Source organism: Ascaphus truei, unplaced genomic scaffold (assembly GCF_040206685.1).
Source record: "Ascaphus truei isolate aAscTru1 unplaced genomic scaffold, aAscTru1.hap1 HAP1_SCAFFOLD_3452, whole genome shotgun sequence".
Lineage (NCBI taxonomy): Eukaryota > Metazoa > Chordata > Amphibia > Anura > Ascaphidae > Ascaphus > Ascaphus truei.
The window spans coordinates 1-19,092 of NW_027456456.1; the positions used below are offsets into that span (position 1 = coordinate 1).

Sequence of the window (19,092 nt, forward strand, 5' to 3'; positions counted from 1 at the left end):
AGCTTTGGCTGGTACAGGCTATCCTTCTGACCCTCCCTGTTATGTAAGTCCTGATATTTGCAGGCTGTGGCAGGTTGTCATCTTGGGTTTCCCCTCCCTCAGGCAGCCTCTCTGAGTGACTGGGGTGGAGGTGAACTGGGTTTGCGTGCAGCCAATCAGGGTGCAGACCTTGTGCCCCCCCCTCTGTACTGGAGAGGATGCATTCTAAATTACAGGCAGTTCTAGTTTCTTCTTCAAGGGATAGAGACGTGCCCTTGAGCCCCTTAAAGGGGCTGATATTACCACCAGACTACTGAGAGGCCTGACTTCTAATAGAGGGCCCAAGTACCATCCAGGAGCCTGGGATCCTATGCTGAGAAATGTATTCACTGTAATAACACCTGCAGTGGATGCAATAAAAGGATCCTGTTTCTATATACTCTCTGCCTAAGTGCCTCATGCAGTAAGCGCCGAAAAGCTGTTTTTCGCCATTTTTACGCCAAAAATGCCTCAGCGATTCAATAAGCGCCGATAAGCTGCCGAAAACACAAAAAATCAGCATTTTTCATCCTCTGATGGAGTCGTCGGTACACTCGTGGCGAAACGCGTAAGGGCGCTATCTACAAGCACCAGGTATTTAGCTCATTGAGCAATTGCTGGACTGGAAGGGAACTGTGGTGCTGCAGAACGAAAGGAGCCTCACGCTGTTTTAGCCGGGGGGGCGCTGAAGTGGACGCACATCATGACGGAGACACCCGGCGGCACAGAGAGAGATACACGCTGCAGCCACGAGTCTACTGTTCCTGACTAACAGCATGACCATTGGTGTTCTTGTTCGAAGCGCATGTCCTATCTCATTGATGTGAGTTTTTTGATTTTAGCTCGTGATTAATAAACCTGTATTATTTTACACTATGGAGCCTGCACTGTCCCCTTTTGTTTTATAGAAGAATCGTGGAAGGTGGTTGTTTCCTGTGGATAGCTGCTCGTGTGTTCCAGTGTTTTTTATTATCTTTTAAAGGTTTTATTTTATATTGTTCCAGTGTTTGCACTTTTTGGCTTGTTTTCCTTGTGTTTTTTCCCAGGGGTTCCCATTCCTTATCCACTTCCTCTTTCCTTGTTGTTATATATGTTGTTTGTTTTTTTAGGTTGAGTAATATTACCATTATCAGTTACTATACTTCTCCCTCATCCTATTATTCACCCATTTCCAACAGCTATCAATATGTGCTGTGATTTTATGTGTTTTGAGATATATATATATATATATATATATACATATATATATATATATATATATATATATATATATATATATATATATATATATATATATATATATATATATATATTATAGTGGTCGACAAATCACCAAAAAATCTACTCGCCACCTAGTACCAAACGTGTGATGCCTGGGCCAATAGGAGCTCGCCACGATGTTAAATCCACTCGCCCGGGGCGTGCAAATGTATAGGTTTGTCGAACACTGTATATATATATATATATACATATATATATAATACACCACCAACCCCCTGTGCCCCCAACAACCCCTATACCCCCCTAACATACAGTGCATATATGTAATTTTTGGGATGCACAGCAAAGATACTATAGGCCGGCGGTGGCCCGCGAGTGGTCCCGCAGGTGTCCTGGGGTTCCCGCTTGCCTGCAGTACCAATTCTGTGCCCTCAAAAATAATTTTAAAAAACATAAATAAATATAAATAAATAAATACACCCCCCTGCCCCCTAATACATACAGTATAGTAACGGACAAAATTACTATTATCCACAAATGGATAATAGTGCATTTGCACATTTAAAATACATAAAGCAGAATAAATAAAATAAATACATATTGCACTCACCCTTGCCCGGCTGCCACGATGAAGGCCATCCTCATCCTCCGGTGCTGCAAACAATACACAAGAATAAAAAGAGCCATTGTAATGTCCCCTAACCCCTTAATCACCTTAACGGTTATTAACCGCTATAGTAATTAAGGGGTTAACCCACCCTCCCACACCACTCACCGGGAGGCCTAAACACCCTTGGGGACAATACCCCCTTCCCCCACCCCCACCACCCACAAGAAAAACAATGCACAGAACATCCCCACGATAAACATTACTATATTTAATAAACAATACATAACCCACCCACCCCCTGTGCCCCCCCATAAACATAATTTATTATTTGACATACAGGCTTAATACCCCAGGCTGACGGGAGTCCCTGGTGGTCCCGACGGGTGTCCGCAGGCCCCACAATGCACCAGTACCCCAGGGTCTGGAGGCCTCCAGGTGGTCCCCGTGGGTCCCAAATGGGGTCCACGGGTGGGCCCGCGGGTGTCTGGGGGTCCCTGGGTCAGCCCTACAGGTGTCTGAGGCCCTCGGGTGGTCCCTGCGGGTCCGCGGAGCACTCACAGCTGTGGGGCCCCCAGTTCTTCCCCGCAGGTGTCCCCCGTGTGTGGGTCCACAGGTGGTACCACTCTTCTCTCAGTCCTGGGTCTGTCTTCTGTGATCTGGATAGATCTTGTCGGTTTAGTTAGGGTAATCCCTCCACGGTCAACTCTGCGGGGTGAGAGTACACTAAAGGAATTCCAGTGGGAGAGATCCCCAGGCTATCAGCCACTCCATTTGTATTCTCTGTGGTAATTTGTCTCAGCATTCTACTTGCTTGCACATTGCGGGCACTCCTGCGGCGGTAATGTTTTTCCATAGTCCATCCTGGGCTTGAGCGTCCCAGTGAATTCGTGATAATGCGTCCGCATCAATATTTTGTTTCCCAGGTCTGTACTTTAGACTGAAATTGTAAGTGGCCAATGCTGCCAACCACCTGTGTCCAGTGGCATCCAGTTTCGCAGATGTTAGAATATACATGTAAGGGTATTGTTGTCTGTGTGCACTACAAACCCTGCTCCATATAGATAGTCATGTAGTTTTTCCACTACCGCCCATTTCAAAGCCTAAAACTCCAGTTTGTGTACTGGGTAGTTTTTCTCAGAAGGCATCAATACCAAGCTCACAAACGCTACTGGTCTCAGTCCCTCTCGGTGCTCTTGGTACAGCACTGCCCCCAGTCCATCCAAACTGGCGTCTACATGCAGCACATAGGACTTTTGTGAATATGCAAACGCTAGTACTGGCGTCTTCATCAGGCTGGCTTTTATGGCTTGGAAAGCCTCCTCACACATAGGAGTTCATCTATTCCCAAATGATTCATTCATTTTGAAATAATCTTGACTGGTGATCCCCGCGGCCATGCTACGCCCTTTTGGTTGGCGGGTAACGCTTTGTCAGCTGTGTCAAGGGTTGGACTACAGCTGAGAAGTTGTTCATGAACCGTCTGTAACACCCAGGCAGAATCCTAAAGCACCAAACAAGAGCAATGCACAGAAAACACCACTAGAACGTGCCCAGATCAGGCCAATCCAACCCTACATTTTTCCCTCATAAAGGCCACAAGAAATATGTTCTCAGGAAGAAACCACATGGCCCACTGCTGCAAGGAGCCCACCGGGTTGAACGGGAATACCAGGTACAGATGTCCTTGTTTGGAGCAGGCTTTCCTGTGCCCAGACCCTTATTGTACTGTAAAGATGTGTCAGTGATTGGAACTGAATTCCATGTCATGGAACATGTCCAGGGTTGTATCTTCAGAGACGTCACTCTTCCAGAAGTCAGCCCGGCAGAGAGATCTGCCTTGTATGTTGCTCTGACTGAAACCCTGTCTCAGCTGCATTAATTTAATATACACACATTAAATCTTGCTGGATACGGCAAAGGGAAGGGATACTGCCAGAGACAGGTGACCACTTGGGAAAAGCAGTATGAAAGAGCTGCACATACTGATATTCCAGCAATGAACCAGCTCTCTGACTGGTTGATTAACAACTTGCCAAGCAATGATAATTAAGAGGTATTGATCCATGGGGATTTCAGAATTGATAATATTATTTTCCACCCAACAGAGTCATGAAACCCATCAGTAAGAATAGCTCCTACGAACGACTAAGGACATTCTCCGGGGTGAAGCCTATACCTGTAGGGGAGTATGATTTTGAAAATTGAATGGACACTGCTACCCAAATGGCGCGTGACTGGCTGTGTTCTGATGGGGAGAAGCGAAAAAGGATTACAGAGAGTCTGAGAGGCCCAGCATTAGATGCCGTAAAGGCGTTTACGCGTGCGATCCTAGAGGCGACAGTAACCAATTATCTGGATATACTGGAAAGTGCTTATGGGCCCACAGAGAGTGCTGATGATCTGTACTATAAGTTTAGGAATTCTCTACAACAGGATGGGGAAAAGTTCTCTGAGTACTTACATAGAATAGAGAAGCTACTATACCGCGTGTTATTTAAGTGGAAGAATATAAGCTGGTCAGGCCGACAACGAGAGACTATAACAAGTTGATCAGTGCGCATTATTGGACAATTTAACCGTGATACGACTATGGATTAGAGACAGGAAAGTGGATTCTTCCACGTTTGAACAGCTTATCCAGGAAGTGTGTGCGGAAGAGGGCAAGAAAGAGACCCGAGCGGCACCTAGAACTACAACTACAGTACCCAAGCCAGGGTAGCTGTCGCCAATGCAGGAGGCTGTGAGGAGAACGGTGCCAGCAACGCAGAGCTTAGAAAACAAATTCAAGAGCTAACGGCGCAGATGAACACATTGATGATGGCTGCGGCACCCAAAAAGAAGGCCTCAGCAGGTACTCTTCCAGATACGCCCTGGACCTATGACCGGGACCGGTTCCCTAGAAATCGAGGTATGGGTTGTTTCCAGTGTGGGGAACATGGACATCGGGTTGCGTACTGCAAGGCACCAATGCCAAGAGAAGCCTTCATGAAGCAGGGAAACGACAGAGGGACCTGGTTAGGGAGCATGCCAGGCCCCGCGTGTCACGAGAGAACAGACAATATATAGAGTAACCGGGCCAGATTGAACAAGATTAGGATATAGTAAACTGAATGAGTTTATTTCCTATGAGCAGAACAGACAATACACCAAGCAAATAACATTACAGAAATATTTACACTTACTGGGGTTGGATAATGAGGTATTCAGTCCAATAGCAGCTCATTAAGTTGTTACAATCACAACAAGCACAGAAATAAGGGGTGCAAGCAACTATATAGACGCAGGCCCCCATTTCTAACATGGCAGTTCAGTTATTGGTGAACAATTACCTTGTCCCAATCACAGGTTGACAGGTAACGCGAGAAGCAGGGTTTACCCAGCCCCTCATTAATACACCCCTCCCCTGTTCTTACTTGGCCAGCCCATTTATAAAAAAAATATGACAGGAGGACCGGGTGCCATCCTGGCTGGCAAAAATGCTTATTGGGCAGGGGACTTTCATGTAGGGTGTTACTTTAAACAGGTCACAATGGTTAGTGTCCATCTGTGAGAGCTGGCTGCATATGCAATGAGGCGAGTCACCTCCATTAATGTCCAGATCTTTTCTCACCGCTAACTGTATCTTCCTTTGATTGTACAATTACACATCAAAGCTGTCATCTGGCAAGCTTCCAAACTTATCCAAAGTTATAGTAAAAACAGCGATAACTCATAACTATATTTCACATGTTATAAATCAGATTAACAATAGGTAGGCGACACAGTTTCTTGGCATAAGAAAGCATATCCAAATTTCCCCTTCATAGCATGTATATAGCAAAAATTATAATTTTTTACACTTTCTCCATTTTCAGGGATACAATACAATTCTCCCCCTCCCTCCATGTTAATACATAACAGAGCAATTAATTCTGCTGAAGCGGGGAACTGCAGAGCCACATATACACAATATGGTTAACCCTTTCCCTCCCGACATGATTTATACACATACAGGAATATAACACAGACTGCTGGGGAAATAAATCTAAGACCTGGGACAATTCTGCGGAAGCAGGGGGATGCAGATCAACATATACACAGATCCCATTAACCCCTCATACCCCGATCATGACACCGCGGGAAGAGAAGCTCCATGACTAACACACTCAGGAGCATCTGCGGGTACCTCAATCTGCCAATTGGGATTCTTGGCCCTTCTGCCCGAGTGATGGCGTCTATTGAAGGAAAACCGTGCAAGGTTCTTCTGGATAGTGGATCGCAAGTGTCTATAATCTTCCAATCATGGTACAACCGATATCTGCGACACCTGCCACTGCAGCCACTGAATGGACTTGTTGTGTGGAGCCTCAGTGAAGCTAGCAATCCGTACTTGGGCTAAGTGGTCGTGAATTGGAATTTACCAAAGAAATTGCTGGGGTAGCTGGACCCCTTGAAGTAGTGGCACTAATATGTCCTGAAGCCCGTGAAGGAGGAGAAGCCGAGCCATAGTAGGAACAAATGCGAACATCTTCAGCAGACTAGCGAAGTGGTGCCAGACTGTTGTAGGGGATGATTACGATTGGACATTGACCATTCACCCTATGTGGTTGAAGGCCTACCAACGAGTCGAGAATGAAGCCACTAACAAGTCTTATGGCCCCATAGGAGAAGTCTGTTGGGCAGATCTTCGGTCAAAAAAAGTAGATTCACACCATGTATGTCGAATTGAAGGGAAGGTAACCCTCCAAGTATAAGGTTCCACTGTAATTATAGAATACCTTGCCCCCGTACAATTTCCTGAGGGCAGGGTTTTCCGGTTGTAGCCTCCCCCTGCAGGCCGATCGAAGGCCCCCCTTGCGGACTGGTTGAAGAGCCCCCCTTGACCGGTTGAAGAGGTATTGTAATTAATACTCAACACCAATACTTTCTGTACCCCTTACACCCATATTTAACCCCCCCCCCCAGACCTATACTTAGCCCCCCCCCCCCCCAGGCCCATACTTAACCTCCCAGGTCCATACTTAACCCCCCCAGGTCCATATTTAATCCCCACTCCAGGCCTATACTTAACTCCTTCCCCCCAGGCCTATACTTAACCCCTTCCCCCCAGGCCTATACTTTATTAAAATAAACAAACTGCATTGTAATGTTTTTTTCAGTATTATATTAACGAGAAAACATTTAATTTAATGATGCGTCCCCAAATTTGTTTTTCATGTTAGGTATGGGGGGGGGGGCTGCTCCTTTCATTTGTCCCAGGCCCCATGATTTCTGTTGGCGGCCCTGGGCACATCCCCAACCACGTACATGCAATATGTAAAGAAACTCAGAGACCAGTTACAAGAAGCGTACAAACTGGCCACTTCTGCAGCTGACACAAATAATCATGGAAACAAAAGCCGTTACGATAAAAGAGTACAAGGACAAGAGCTGCAACTGCAGGACAGAGTCCTTATCCGGAATCTGGGGATACCAGGAAAACACAAAATAGCAAATCACTGGAAAACTGAGTCTCCCCGTCTATCGAGTGAGGTCTAAAAAGGGAAATGGGCCCACGAAGAATCTACATAGAAACCACCTCCTGCCAATAGGTCAGTTAGCGCGCTGCCCTGAGAGAGAAAACATTCCAAGAGAACCCTATAGGCCCAGGAGAAGTGATCGATTGAATAGAGGACAGGGTTCTGGTACAAATCCAGTTAGCCAGTGTAGGCAAGGCAGTGATGAGGAGTCCGAACAACAGGAGGGGTACCCCGGGGAACGAATGTTGGGGCACTTGGCAAATATTTTGAACAGGGAAGAACTGCCTGCCCCTCAACCGGGTCCCCAAATACAATCAGAAGGGTCTCAGGATTTAGAAAAAAAAACTGTTATTCTTGAACTGGATCTCAGAGCAGAGGAGTTTACCCCCATAGGTCCTGATGAATCCGTGATAGATGACTGAGTCTTCCCCTAGTGCAGGGCCCACAATATCTGAGTCACCGGTACAATAAGAGTCCTCTAAGGTGGTAAGGGAAGTAGACGTCATACCTCCGGCATTAGCCTCACGTCCTAAGAGGGAGACTAGACCCTCCATGTGACTGACCTATGACTTACCGGGAGTTTCGACTGGGGTCCCTATGGTTAATACTGTTCGATGGGTAGTACCCATTACTCTGGAAATAGGAGATGTTGAGGAATGTAGAACATTCTGGGGTAACAAGAATGCTATCTGGCAAAACTGTTTGAGTGTCGGATCTACTGTACCTATGAGTGTTATGTACCTAGATAGGAGTTAATTGTTAGATTAGATAAATGTATTGTTGGTTTATTCTGGTTGATGGGTACATAAACATTTCAGCAGGGGGAGGATGTAACCCCCTGTGTCTATCAGCACAGGACATGGCCCCTTTAAGAATTACCTTCCACTGGACCATGTGACTGTGCTTAGCCAGTGGCATGACAGTTGGTGACAGTTGGAAAGGGAGCTGAGGGAGTGAGGGTGTGCAGGCCCATCTTACACAGAGAGTCCATGCAGGACCCTAAAGAGAGAGGGAACTGCAGAGAGAGAGAAATAGCGAGTTGCCCTACTGGACCAGTGCATGCAGCAGGGCCCAGCAGAGACCAGGACCTACCTGACAGTGCAGAGAGAAGCAGGCAGACAGAGGCTGCTACAGAGAGAGATTAGGGAGCCCAGCTGTGCAGGAATTATACCAGGTTGGAGTGGGTGAGCTAACCCACAAAGGATATAAACTGCAGTTATATTCCCATCACAAAACAATATTGGGAGTAGACAGCACTCAATGAAATAAACAAGAAAGAACGTAGCTATACATGTGGTGCAACAGGAACAAGGGAGGGCCCTCATCCTTCCAAACACTAATATTAAACAAAATAGTTCCCAGCACACAAAAACAGAAAAAACAGATAATCTGCTAAGAATATTTAATGTGAACGCATATATAAGGTGTACAAAATGAAAGATGCGGGAGTAGACCGTATTCAAAATGCTAAATAGCACCAAAGGGAAAGGGGTAAAAAAATGGAGGATGTGGATAGGGGAAGGCAGGGGGAGGGAGAATAATGGTAGGGAAGAAAGTGAGGAGGGGGGAGGAGGGTAAGCAGAAAAACTGGGGAGAATAAAACAATAGATAAGTAGAGGGGGGCAACGTTTCGGGATGAACCTCTTCTTCTGGCCCTTTCCCCACTGTCTATTAGACCACAGGTACTTCCCTCTCCCTTATTCCTAACCTCCAAACAAATACACACCACGGAGACTGTTAGGACCAGTATGTCAGGCCAGAATCTTCACTCATGTTAAGCTTCCATTTTGTATGGTCATAACTAGTTAAGATTCTGTAGTCAGCCTTTTGCTGAAATATAATTCCTAAATGCACTCAGTTTCTGCCAAAATTGCATGTCCTTTCTTTCTGGTCAGGATATTACTAGATACTTTTGTGATGTCAATTTCCTGGTGTTTTAGTAGAATATAATAGAATGGTTCTCTGCAAGAACCAAAATAGTGTAATATAGTTGCAAGACTCAAGGTCTCTTTTGATAACAGACAATGAATAAGCTATGTATTTAGACAATTGCTTGTATTGAAAAAGACACGTCTCAAAAGTCACGCCATATTAGTGGCGTGACTTTAGAGACGTGTCTTTTTCAATACAAGCAATTGTCTAAATACATAGCTTATTCACGCCTCTAATCAAAGCTATGCCCAAGACACACCTAGTATACGCCTATGTCACGCCTATGATACGCCTATGTTACGCCTCTAACCAATATCTTTTTTTTTTCTGTATAAAAATCATTACCCTATGAGTAATAAATTGAGACAAAGGATTTGAAACCTGGCGTGCGTTACGTTTCATTTCGTTCGTCTTCCAGGCCTGAAGTTCACCAAAGACCGAAGATAACAGTTGCAGGGCGTGAAAGCTTCCCGGGGAAGTCTGCTGCAAACAGGTGCAGATAGTGTATCCAGTCACAAGGCTTCAGTGTACCTGGCAGAGGAAAAGTTCCTCTCGGTTCTGAAGCCCGGGGAGGAAATAACGGATTTTCCTTCAGTTTTGGTGTCAGAAGTGGGATTCGAACCCACGCCTCCAGAGACTAAAAGACTCAAGCAGCAAATAAGGGGTTAAGCCCAGGTCAATGGTACGGGGAATATAGGACTAGAGCAGCAAATGAGGGGTTAAGCCCAAATCTCTCCACTGAGATGAAAACAAAACACAGTGGTATTTGTCAAACAGTCCAGATCAAGCAAATAAGGCTACCACATCGAGCCCCAAAGTGATTGATCACCATTGGGAGACAGAAAACAGCCTAAGGATCAATATGATATAAAGCAGCAGTTCTCCAGAGTTTCTGACAATCGGTGTTCCTGACAATTCATGAGCTTGCTATACCTGAGTCCTGCTTTATATCATATTGATCCTTAGGCTGTTTTCTGTCTCCCAATGTTGATCAATCACTTTGGGGCTCGATACCATTGACCTGGGCTTAACCCCTTATTTGCTGCTTGAGTCTTTTAGTCTCTGTGGTGTGTAGTTGTTTGGAAGTTAGGAATAAGGGAGAGGGAAGTACCTGTGGTCTAATAGACTGTGGGGAACGGGCCAGAAGAAGAGGTTCATCCCGAAACGTTGCCCCCTTTTACTTACCTATTGTTTTATTCTCTTCCGTTTTTCTGCCTCCCCTCCTCCCCCCCTTCTCCCTCCCCCTCCTCACTTTCTTCCCTACCATTGTTCCCCCTCCCCCTGCCTACCCCTATCCAAATCCTCCATTCTTTTTACCCCTTTCCCTTTGGTGCTATATAGCATTTTGAATACGGTCTACTCCCGCATCTTTCATTTTGTACACCTTATATATGCGTTCACATTAAATATTCTTTACAGATTATCTGTTTTTTGTGGGCTGGGAACTATTTTGTTTATTATATATTGCCATCACAGTTTGATCTTTGTGAAGCACTAGGCCTGCAACACACACACAGTTTATGAGCTCCAACGATTTTGCTAGCACACCAGGATCTACAGGCCAGTACCCCATGATTAGGAGGCCGGACAGATAAAAAGAGATAAAAGTTATTTGTTTGCGCAGCGTTCGCACTGTTATAGTTTGTTTAAGTATATATGTGTATGAAGTGATTCTGAGATTGAGTCACTGTACTGATTCATATGAGATATGTAACACCACAAATTATAGCTATATGAGTATATAAAGCTTGTTATAATTCATTACACTGTGTTGTGTCTAGTCACTACAGTCTCACACAACATGTAACACACACTATAAGAATTAAACATGGCACATAGGACTCAGGCTCCCACCTCAGTGATAGGTCATATAATCTGAGGTAAAATATAGAGGGGTTACAAAAGTTATCATAGGGCTTTAATATATGTACGTATGCTCACACGTATATTCACATGTTCATATTACATACACATGCATGTCCTGATCGGCACATAACCTCCTGATTTCGCACTTATAGACGGCCATCATAGGTTTGGATAGTGTACCCAACATTTTGGGAGTTGCCGTATTCTCCGATACTTGGCCAGTCTGGACCTTAAAAGCCCAACTTGAGTCTGTGACCCACCGGGGGGATTTCCCCTGGTACCCTGCCTGAACCCATAAATGGCTTGCTGCATGCACACATACAGAGGCTGGCATGGATGCTGCGAGGATCCAGCGCAAACATGCAGAATCTGGCACCTCCAGGACTGGGGAAGGATACAGAGCCTGGGAGATGTACACATGCATAACTGGTGGGGGGGGGGATTAGTAAATAGACATTCCCAAGCACAATATAAGTTATGATTTTACTGCATCAGTTTTACGCCAAAAATGCCATTTGTGATACTTATGACATAGGCCCAGTGAGTTGCCACCCAGCATGCACCGTTATAACTTCCTTATTTGCCAAGTGAACTCGGAGCAAACCTGCTATAAAACCCCTAGGAGCTGAGATCGGACCCCGGGATACAGAGAGTGACACCTCTAGTGTAAGATGCAGTACGTACTCAGAGATGCGATGTTCAAAGCAATGCCAGACAAGCACATCCCACACAGACTTCGGAAGAAGCAGTAACTAGCAAAGCCCGGGAGGAAGGCCGCACAAGTGCCAGACACAGCCATCAACACATTGCTGCTAATCATCACAGCCCGTCGACCGAACCTGTGCAGACAAAATGGCGTTAGGTGACAGGATCTTCATCCAAAGCGACACATCCTGGCTCGGGCACTCTCTTTAAACTAAGTCTCCTGTCATCAGCGTCTCCCTCTCTAGGTCTCCTGTTCTCCATGGGGAATGTTTGGGGAGTGTCCCCTCCTTAATATCTCCCTCTTTGTCCTCCCTCTCTCCCCCTCTCTACTCTCTCCCCTCATTTCGTCTCTCTCCCCCTTTCATTTATCGCTCTAATCTTTCTCCTCCCTCTCTCCCCCTCTCTAAACTCGCTCCCCTCATTTCTTCTCTCCCCCTTAGTTATCGCTCTATTCTTTCTTTTCCCTCTCTCTCAGCCCTCTACTCTCTCCCCTCATTTCGTCTCTCTCCCTCTCATTTATCGCTCTCTTCTTTCTCTCTTTCCCTCTCTCCCCCTACACTCTCCCCCCTCACGTACTCTCTATACCTCTCTAATGTACTCTCTATTTTTCTTCTATGCGATGTTTCTCTGAGTCTTCTTTACTGAAGGTATCTTTCTCTCTGAGTGCACTCACTTGTCAGACAGAGGTCCAATGGCCAAGGACCCTGCCAGAACCCCCACCATGTAAATGGACTGAGCCAGCTGCCTCATTGCCCGCATGTCACAGACCAGGTCCCACTGCAAGAAAATAGGGGAGCGTTGGGAGAAGAAAGGAGTTATGGGAAAGGCAAGAAAAAGCATCTCTAAAATGTAAGTAGGCAGAATGGCCATACTGTAAGATGGTAGTCCTATGGTTTTTTTGGGCAGGAGGAGGGGTTATATGGAGAGGTGATACAGAGAAATAGAAGGGTTAGGAGAGGTTTCTTCATAATGAGCTTTTTTTTTACCTGTATGTCTAAAGGGTATCTATTCTCATTTTTTCATATTATGTATCATTCTGAACCCCTTCTGTCTACATTTGCATTGCCCCAAAGGCGACACCTGATGGGGTTCCCCAAGAACAGCTCCCCTCTGCACATAACCGGTGTGCTAAGGGTGAATCTCTGCGTTTGCTTACTCCTGTGTTTCGTCAGCCCCACCCTCTGGAATGCTAATGCTCTGAAGGACAAAAGGACTCTGAAATCACAGCTGCATTCATTCTGAACCCCCTCAGTCTACATCTGCGTCGCCCCACAGGCGCACAGCAGAAGGACAGCCAAAGAGTGCGAGCCTTTTGCTGCCTTTTGCTGCCGTTCGCTGATGTTTGTGGGTGTTAAAATTGCTGTATTTCAATCTGAAACTCTCCAAACTTTTTATCCCCTGCACCCAACTTTTCCAACCCTAACTGTCCATGAAATGTCTGTGAATTGACTGTATGACCCTATTCTTTTCATGTAACCATGTATTGTTATAACTCGGTTCCCAGGACATATTTGAAAACGAGAGGTAACTCTCAGTGTATTACTTCCTGGTAAAACATTTTATAACCGGTAGAAAGTGATATAATAGGCGCAAAAACAACTTAACAGGTGATCACTACTAATTCAGTGAAGTTAATATAACACTCTAATAGAGTTGATATCAAGTGCACATACAATATATTGCACATAAATAAAGTGGAAAAATAAGTGAAAACCAAAATAGGCATAAATTACATTTTAACCCCCTGCTCAGACCCTCTGGTAGGATTTGCCTTCACTTGTCCCAAAATGTTACAGTAGATTCACAGATTCCAGGGGGAGCATAGAGGGGAAAAAACAAGAACACAGAAAATCTAAGTGCAGGAGTATTGCAGCGTGAACTTAAGTCAGCTCCAATCTTGGCTCATATAGATGGCCTACTTACAGAATGTAAGCATTTCAACAGCAATGTACTGTATAGTAAAGGCTGGGGCAGTCTCTCCAGGATAGATGTATATCAGTTCAGCGTCATCAGAGGAAAAACAGCCCCAGTACTCAGGGAGCTGTGGCCCCAATGCAGAGAGAGAGGAAAAGTCTACATGGCACAGATCAACCAGGTTTAAATGTTTAATCTATACAAATGTTAAAATTTGCACTTACAATGTAAGTACTCCCTGAGTACTGGGGCTGTTTTTCCTCTGATGACGCTGAGCTGATATACATCTGCCCTGGAGAGACTGCCACAGCCTTTACTATACATTGCTGTTGAAATGCTTACATTCTGTAAGTAGGCCATCTATATGAGCCAAGATTGGAGCTGACATTAGATCACGCTGCAATACTCCTGCACTTAGCTTTTGTGTGTTCTTGTTTTTTTCCCCTCTATGCTCCCCCTGGAATCTGTGAATCTACTAAAACATTTTATAACTAAATAAAATATAAACAGCCACCTCAGAGATTGAGATAAAAAAAAAACTTGTACTAACTGTACTAAACATGCTAAAAGAAGTCTGTAACATTTGATGAAAATGGTGAACTGGCTTAACTGAGTCTCTACATATTAGATGTGTTGATTCACAGGGAGTATCTGCAGGCTCCTCCTTACCTCCGTGACAATGGTGGAAGAGAAGACGCTCTTATCATAGACCCAGCCGTCCTTACAAGGCTCCGTGTTGTTATATAATGTGCTGTTAAGAGACCAGACACCAGACTGAGCCTCTGTATAACGCTGGCAGCTCTCGGGCTTCTGATTCCCATCCAGAGGCACAGAGGCCAGCAGAAGGCCTCGGTCATACGTCATGGTTTGGTTGTCTGACCAGGGCAGCCGGCAGCGGTGGAGGGGCACGATGGCGGTGAAGTTTTGGAGCAAGTTATGGCAGCCCAGGAAGCACATGGGGAGCAGCAACAAAGAGGCAAAACATATCTGGAAACGGCCCAGACCCCCAATTTTTAGCAGGAGATCGTCAAACCCCATGGTGGGGTTTATGTGGGTATCTTGACTTCTGTTATTTATATGAGAGTCAGAGGTCACGTAGGCACGAACAGGAGGTGTCAGGAGTTGGAGAGAAGGAGATGGGAGAACAGAGAAAGAAACTAAATACTGGGTGTCTCCCAATTCTGCTAATACAGATATTCTAAACCCATATCTCTCATCCCCTCCTAATACACAGCTATCAGGGACATATATCTCTCATCCCCTCCTAATACGCAGATATCAGGGACACGTATCTCTCATCCCCTCCTAATACACAGATATCAGGGACATATATCTCTCATCCCCTCCTAATACACAAATATCAGGGACACGTATCTCTCATCCCCTCCTAATACACAGCTATCAGGGACATATATCTCTCATCCCCTCCTAATACACAGATATCAGGGACACGTATCTCTCATCCCCTCCTAATACACAGATATCAGGGACATATCTCTCATCCCCTCCTAATACACAAATATCAGGGACACGTATCTCTCATCCCCGCCTAATACACAAATATCAGGGACACATATCTCATCCCCTCCTAATACACAGATATCAGTCACATACCTTTCACATCCTCCTAATACAGAGACATCAGGGGCACATTCATCTCATCATCTAATACTCAGATCAAGACATACTTCTTACACCCTCCTAATATACAGAGATCAGATACACATCCTCTCACCTCCTCCTGTTACACAGACATCAGGGACATACCTCTCACCTTCTTAATATACAAACATCGGGGGCATATACCTCTCACTCTCTCCCACCCTAATAAACAGACTTCAGCACTCATATCTCTCACCTCATCTTAATACACAGACATCAGGGACCCATATCTGTCTATTTAGCTCATTTTAGTTCAATTTAGGTAAAAACATCTCAAATTGTCTGTGTGTCCTGCAATCCTCATACCCTGCTGTCTATTTAGCTCATTTTAGTTCAATTTAGGTAAAAACATCTCAAATTGTCTGTGTGTCCTGCAATCCTCATACCCTGCTGTCTATTTAGCTCATTTTAGTTCAATTTAGGTAAAAACATCTCAAATTGTCTGTATGGAAATCATCCCCCTATTGCCTTAATTTAATTCATCTTTCACACTTGTGCAAGACAACACCCACCTTTGAAAAACAATTTGGTTTAACTACCCTCACATGTGCTAATTAAGTTTGTTGTACCAACCAGGTGACTTTCTAAATGTATATAAGTAAACTTACAACAGCCATTGCTGCTTGCAGCCTTTGCTCTTAAGCAGAAATGCTTTTAAGTAGAAATCTTTCAAGTAGTATGGTAGTTTAAAAAAGAAGTGGAAAAAGAGGACACAATCTACTGCTTCTGATTCCTGCATTTGAACTACGCTGGAAAGGAGGTTATCATCCCACACTGCACATCTCAATACATTACTATTGCTGTGATGCCACCTTTACTTTTTATATTTACTGTAACCTCACTTATTCTCAAATTATGCACTTCCTTCCACCAGCCTCATCATGTCTCTAACTCTAGTCATATTTCGCCATCTCTCCTTACTTCACCACTTCTCAGTTCACATGAACTCCTCTCTTACCTGCGCCCTCTGACACCACACAGTTATGCCGCCTGCACTAAAACACACCCCTACAAATCATCCTCTCACATTCTCTTTCTGTCCATGCTTCTCCTCCTTGCTTCTGGGGATATCTCTCCCAATCCTGGTCCCTGCCTTATTTCTACTTGCTCTCGTCCTCGCCTTCCACATGCAACTTCTACTCCTTCTGGTGTCAACCCCTCTAACCTCATACCCATCCCCTGCCACCCTCCCTCCTCTCTCCCTTTCTCCTGTGCCCTTTGGAATGCTCGCTCCCTCTCTAACAAGTTCCTCTCTGTGCATGACTTCTTTCTCTCTCACTCCCTGCTTCTCTTTGCTATAACTGAGACCTGGCTCACTCAGTCTGACTCTGCTCTGGAAGCTGCCCTCTCCTATGGTGGCCTTTCCTTCTCCCACACTCCACGCCCTGGTGGCAGGGGTGGAGGCGTGGGGCTCCTGCTCTCCTCTCTCTGCCGTTACAGAACAGTTTCTATTCCCCCCTCTCTTGCTTTTCCCTCCTTCGAGGCTCACACAGTCCAGATCTTCTCTCCTCTCCCGGTCCATGTGGCGGTCATCTATCGCCCACCTTCCTCTACTCATCCCCCTTCTGCCTTTCTCTCTCACTTTGAATCCTGGCTCTCTTTCTTTCTCTCCACAGACTCCCCTGTTCTTCTCCTTGGGGACTTCAACTGCCACATTGATGACCCCTCTCTCCCTTGGGCTTCCCGCTTTCTTTCTCTAACCTCTTCTTTTGGCCTTCAACAGTGGACTGCAGCCAGCACCCACAAGGATGGCCACTACTTAGACCTGGTTTTCACTAAAAACTTCTCTCTCTCCGACTTCTCCATTTCCCCTTTTCCTCTCTCCGACCATCACCTCATCTCATTTTCTCTCTCTCGCTTCTCTCCATCTCCATCTCCATCTCGCCCTCGTTTTTGCAGAAACCTGCGCTCTATTAACCTACCAGCTCTTGTTTCCACTTTACGCTCCTCCCTCTCCTCTCTCAGTTCTGCTTCAGACCCTGACAACCTGGTCAGGAACTACAACTCTGCCTTATCTTCCTCTCTTGATCTTCATGCCCCACTTTCTCTCTGCCGTCCTCGCCCTCCTAACCCCAGACCCTGGCTAAACTCCCACACACGCATGCTGCGTTCCTCCACTCGTTCCTCTGAACGCCTCTGGAGGAAATCTCATACGCTTGCAGACTTCATTCACTACAAATTTATGCTATCCTGTTTCAACTCTGCCCTCTTTCAGGCTAAACAAACCTACTTTTCATCACTAATCAACACACACAAGTCTAACCCACGCCGTCTCTTTTCTGTCTTTGACTCTCTACTCAGACCACCCTCAGCTGCCTCCTCTTCTTCCTCCATCTCACCTCAGGACTTTGCTGACTTTTTTAAGAAAAAGGTGGAGTCCATACGGCAGAACATCCCATCTGTTGCCTCCTCCCATCCCACAATGCTTCCCAACTCTCCTCCTGTCTTTCTTGACTCTTTTTCTGCTATCTCGGAGGAGGATGTATCACTGCTGATCTCCTCTTCTCCCTCTACCACTTGCCCTCTTGATCCCATTCCCTCCCATCTCCTAAAACCTCTTGCTCCTTCTATAATCCCTATGCTCACACAGATCTTTAACTCTTCCCTCTACTCTGGTACCTTTCCTTCATCCTTCAAGCATGCAACCGTTATACCATTACTCAAAAACAGCAAGCTTGACCCTACCTGTCCTTCTAACTATCGACCTGTCTCCCTCCTGCCTTTTGCCTCCAAACTCCTTGAACGTCTTGTATTCTCTCGATTGCTACACTTTCTCAACACCTATTCTGTACTAGACCCTCTACAATCTGGCTTCCGCACTGCTCACTCTACTGAAACAGCCCTCACTAAAATAACTGACGACCTCCACGCTGCCAAAGACAGAGGTCATTACACTCTGCTCATATTACTCGACCTCTCTGCAGCATTCGACACCGTGGACCACCCTCTTCTCCTTCACATTCTCCATACTCTTGGTATTCGGAACAAAGCTTTATCCTGGATCTCCTCTTACCTCTCCCATCGTACCTTCAGTGTCTCTTTTGCTAACACCTCCTCCTCCTCTATTGATCTCTCTGTGGGGGTACCCCAGGGCTCTGTCCTGGGACCCCTTCTCTTTTCTCTCTACACACTCTCTCTAGGTGACCTAATCACATCTTTTGGGTTTAAATATCACCTCTATGCTGACGACACACAAATTTACCTTTCAACCCCTGACCTTACACCTGCTATACAGACCAAAGTTTCTGAATGCCTCTCTGGAATATCATCCTGGATGGCCATCCGCCGACTGAAACTTAACATGGCAAAAACAGAGCTCCTTATACTACCTCCCAAACCTGGCCCTACTACATCCTTCCACATTGCTATTGGAAATACGATCATTCACCCAGTAGCCCAAGCACGCTGCCTAGGGGTCACACTTGATTCCTCTCTCTCATTCTCCTCTCATATTCAAAACGTTTCTAAAACTTGTCGCTTTTTCCTCCGCAATATCACAAAGATACGCCCTTTCCTCTGTTACTCAACTGCCAAAACTCTGACTCAGGCCCTCATTCTCTCACGTCTCGATTACTGCAACCTCCTGCTGTCCGGCCTTCCTACCTCTCACCTGTCTCCCCTACAATCTATCCTAAACACTGCTGCCAGAATCACTCTACTCTTTCC

General features: G+C 45.6%; 1 protein-coding gene across 1 annotated transcript; it reads right to left on the reverse strand.

Annotated features, from left to right (window-relative positions):
• Positions 1-11,201: 11,201 nt before the first annotated feature.
• LOC142483620 (solute carrier family 22 member 6-like) lies at positions 11,202-14,878 on the reverse strand. Its single transcript, XM_075583636.1, has 3 exons — positions 14,434-14,878; positions 12,524-12,627; positions 11,202-11,984 (listed from the first exon to the last, which is right to left on the reverse strand). Exons 1-3 carry the CDS (start codon positions 14,800-14,802, stop codon positions 11,807-11,809), a joined length of 651 nt encoding a protein of 216 aa, XP_075439751.1. The 5' UTR covers positions 14,803-14,878; the 3' UTR covers positions 11,202-11,806.
• Between the last annotated feature and the right edge of the window lie 4,214 nt (positions 14,879-19,092).